The following is a 1,944-nucleotide window of genomic DNA, read 5'->3' as shown; positions in this document are numbered from 1 at the left end:
ATCAAGAATGTTTTTTTTTTCCCCAGAAAGTACTCACATGACATCGATGGTGACATTAGTACTAAAATTACTAAAACTGAAATAAAAATGTATTAAAGCTAAATAGAAATATTAGAAAAAAAAACAAATAGCACAATTTTTTTTTAAATATATAAAAATAAAAGCTTATTCAAAACATTAATAGATGCTATAACAATATATAAATAACACTAAAATAGCTATAGTAAACGCAAACATATATTCAGCAGTGATTTCCCATGTGCAGTAAGCGTGCAGCATTAATGGCGTTCAGAGAGAGTTCGAGCAGCTGCTGTATTAAACACACAGTGATGCTGCGATGTGACCAGCAGGAGGCGACGCTCAGCTGAACACGGAAGATGATGCACAAACACGCACAGCTCCACTGGATCCTGTCATGATGGTACATCTTCAAATCAAGGCAAACATTTGAGCTGTGTGTGTGAGTGAGTGTGAGTGAGTGTGTGCGTTCGTGCGTGCGTGAGTGAGTGAGTGTGTGAGTGAGTGAGTGCGCGTGTGTGTATGTGTAAATATGTAAAACACAAAAAATGTACTAAACCTACAACTGAAAACAAATAAAAGCTGAACAGAAACAAAACAATACTAATAATACTACTTATAATACAAGTTTAGAAACCTTGTCTTGGCAACTAAGTGAAATAAGGTACTAAGTTACTAAATTACTAAAACCGAGATAAAAAAAATGTAAGCTAAATAGAAATATATTAAACTAAAAACTTCAACTTGGATACTAACTGAAATAAGCTGAAGTACTAAAATTACTAAAACGAAAACTGAAATAAAAATAAAGCTAAAATAAAATAAAAAATATAAATTAAAGAAATATATAAAGGAAAAATAATTAAAAAAAAAATGACAAAAGCACATCAAATAAAAATATACAAAACTTTTAACAAAAATCTGAAATTGTTGAGGCAACTAACTAAAATAAGTTGAAATGCTAAAAATAATTACTATTAAATATTAAAAAGTGTGTGTGTGAGTGTGTGTGTGCGTGCGTGCGTACGTGTGTGGTACCTGTTGGCTCGTTTAAGGTCATTAACGAACTCCGCCGACTGCTGATGTCGGACTTCACTGCTCTTAGTGAGTCTTTCTAACGCCGCGACCAACTCCTGAACACGACCCTTCAGCTTCTTCTCTCTGGAACACACACACACACACACACACACACACACACACACGTGCATTATATGTTTGGATCATTTCACTCTCATCTCACTGAGACAGATTATTGGAGATATTGAGTGATGACTGCTATTTATATCAGCATCTGCTGTACTGTTATAAAGATCTCGTTGATTTACATTACAAGCATCAGAATTTCATCATATCATATCAGCATCTGCACCAGATTCATGTTTTTGCTCCGTTTAGTCTCTGAATAAAACTGAACTGTATTTCCTCCATATTCTCACCATAGCAGACTATATGAGCCATAAAAGCCTGATGCATCAAATATGATACTCAACAAAAAACATATCTACAAAAAAAAAAAAACGGTTCAATAAACGGAAAAAAAATAATAAAAATTAGTCAGAAAAAAGATGTTTGACCTCCTGAGTGCGCTGGTGAGCTCCGCCGCGAGGTCGCTGTCGCTCAGACTCCTCAGATCAGACAGACTGATCGCTGGAGAATCACCAGAGTCCTGCAGACAGACAGACAGCACTCAGTCAGATACTACAGATGTATGTGTCTGCATGAAGTCTCGTTTTTCAGAACCATGAGCTCATTAACATATAATAGCCAAATATAACACAATCACAATTTACTGTCTAATCACGGTTTCCTTCAATATTTATGATGACAGTTTCACAGCAATCAAATTTTATGCAAATCATGTTATTTGCATATTTAACTGAAATTACTTGAAGTATTAAAATGACTAAAACTAAACAGAAATATATA

At 34.4% G+C, this 1,944-nt stretch overlaps 1 protein-coding gene across 1 annotated transcript in view; it reads right to left on the bottom strand.

The window, feature by feature from the left end:
- Window positions 1-1,944, bottom strand: part of LOC107667910 (colorectal mutant cancer protein-like) — a gene marked incomplete at its 5' end in the record, with an annotated part of 26,278 nt that overhangs the window by 1,576 nt on the left and 22,758 nt on the right. Inside the window, 2 exons of the mRNA XM_016459653.1 lie at window positions 1,057-1,179; window positions 1,593-1,684. Of these exons, the coding sequence (XP_016315139.1) occupies window positions 1,057-1,179; window positions 1,593-1,684 (215 nt within the window). The remainder of the gene's footprint in view (window positions 1-1,056; window positions 1,180-1,592; window positions 1,685-1,944) is intronic.

Source organism: Sinocyclocheilus anshuiensis, unplaced genomic scaffold (genome assembly GCF_001515605.1).
Source record: "Sinocyclocheilus anshuiensis isolate Anshui unplaced genomic scaffold, SAMN03320099.WGS_v1.1 scaffold2839, whole genome shotgun sequence".
Classification (NCBI taxonomy): Eukaryota; Metazoa; Chordata; class Actinopteri; order Cypriniformes; family Cyprinidae; genus Sinocyclocheilus; species Sinocyclocheilus anshuiensis.
Note: the sequence above shows the minus strand (reverse complement) of the source record. Positions and strands in the feature narration are given on the sequence as shown.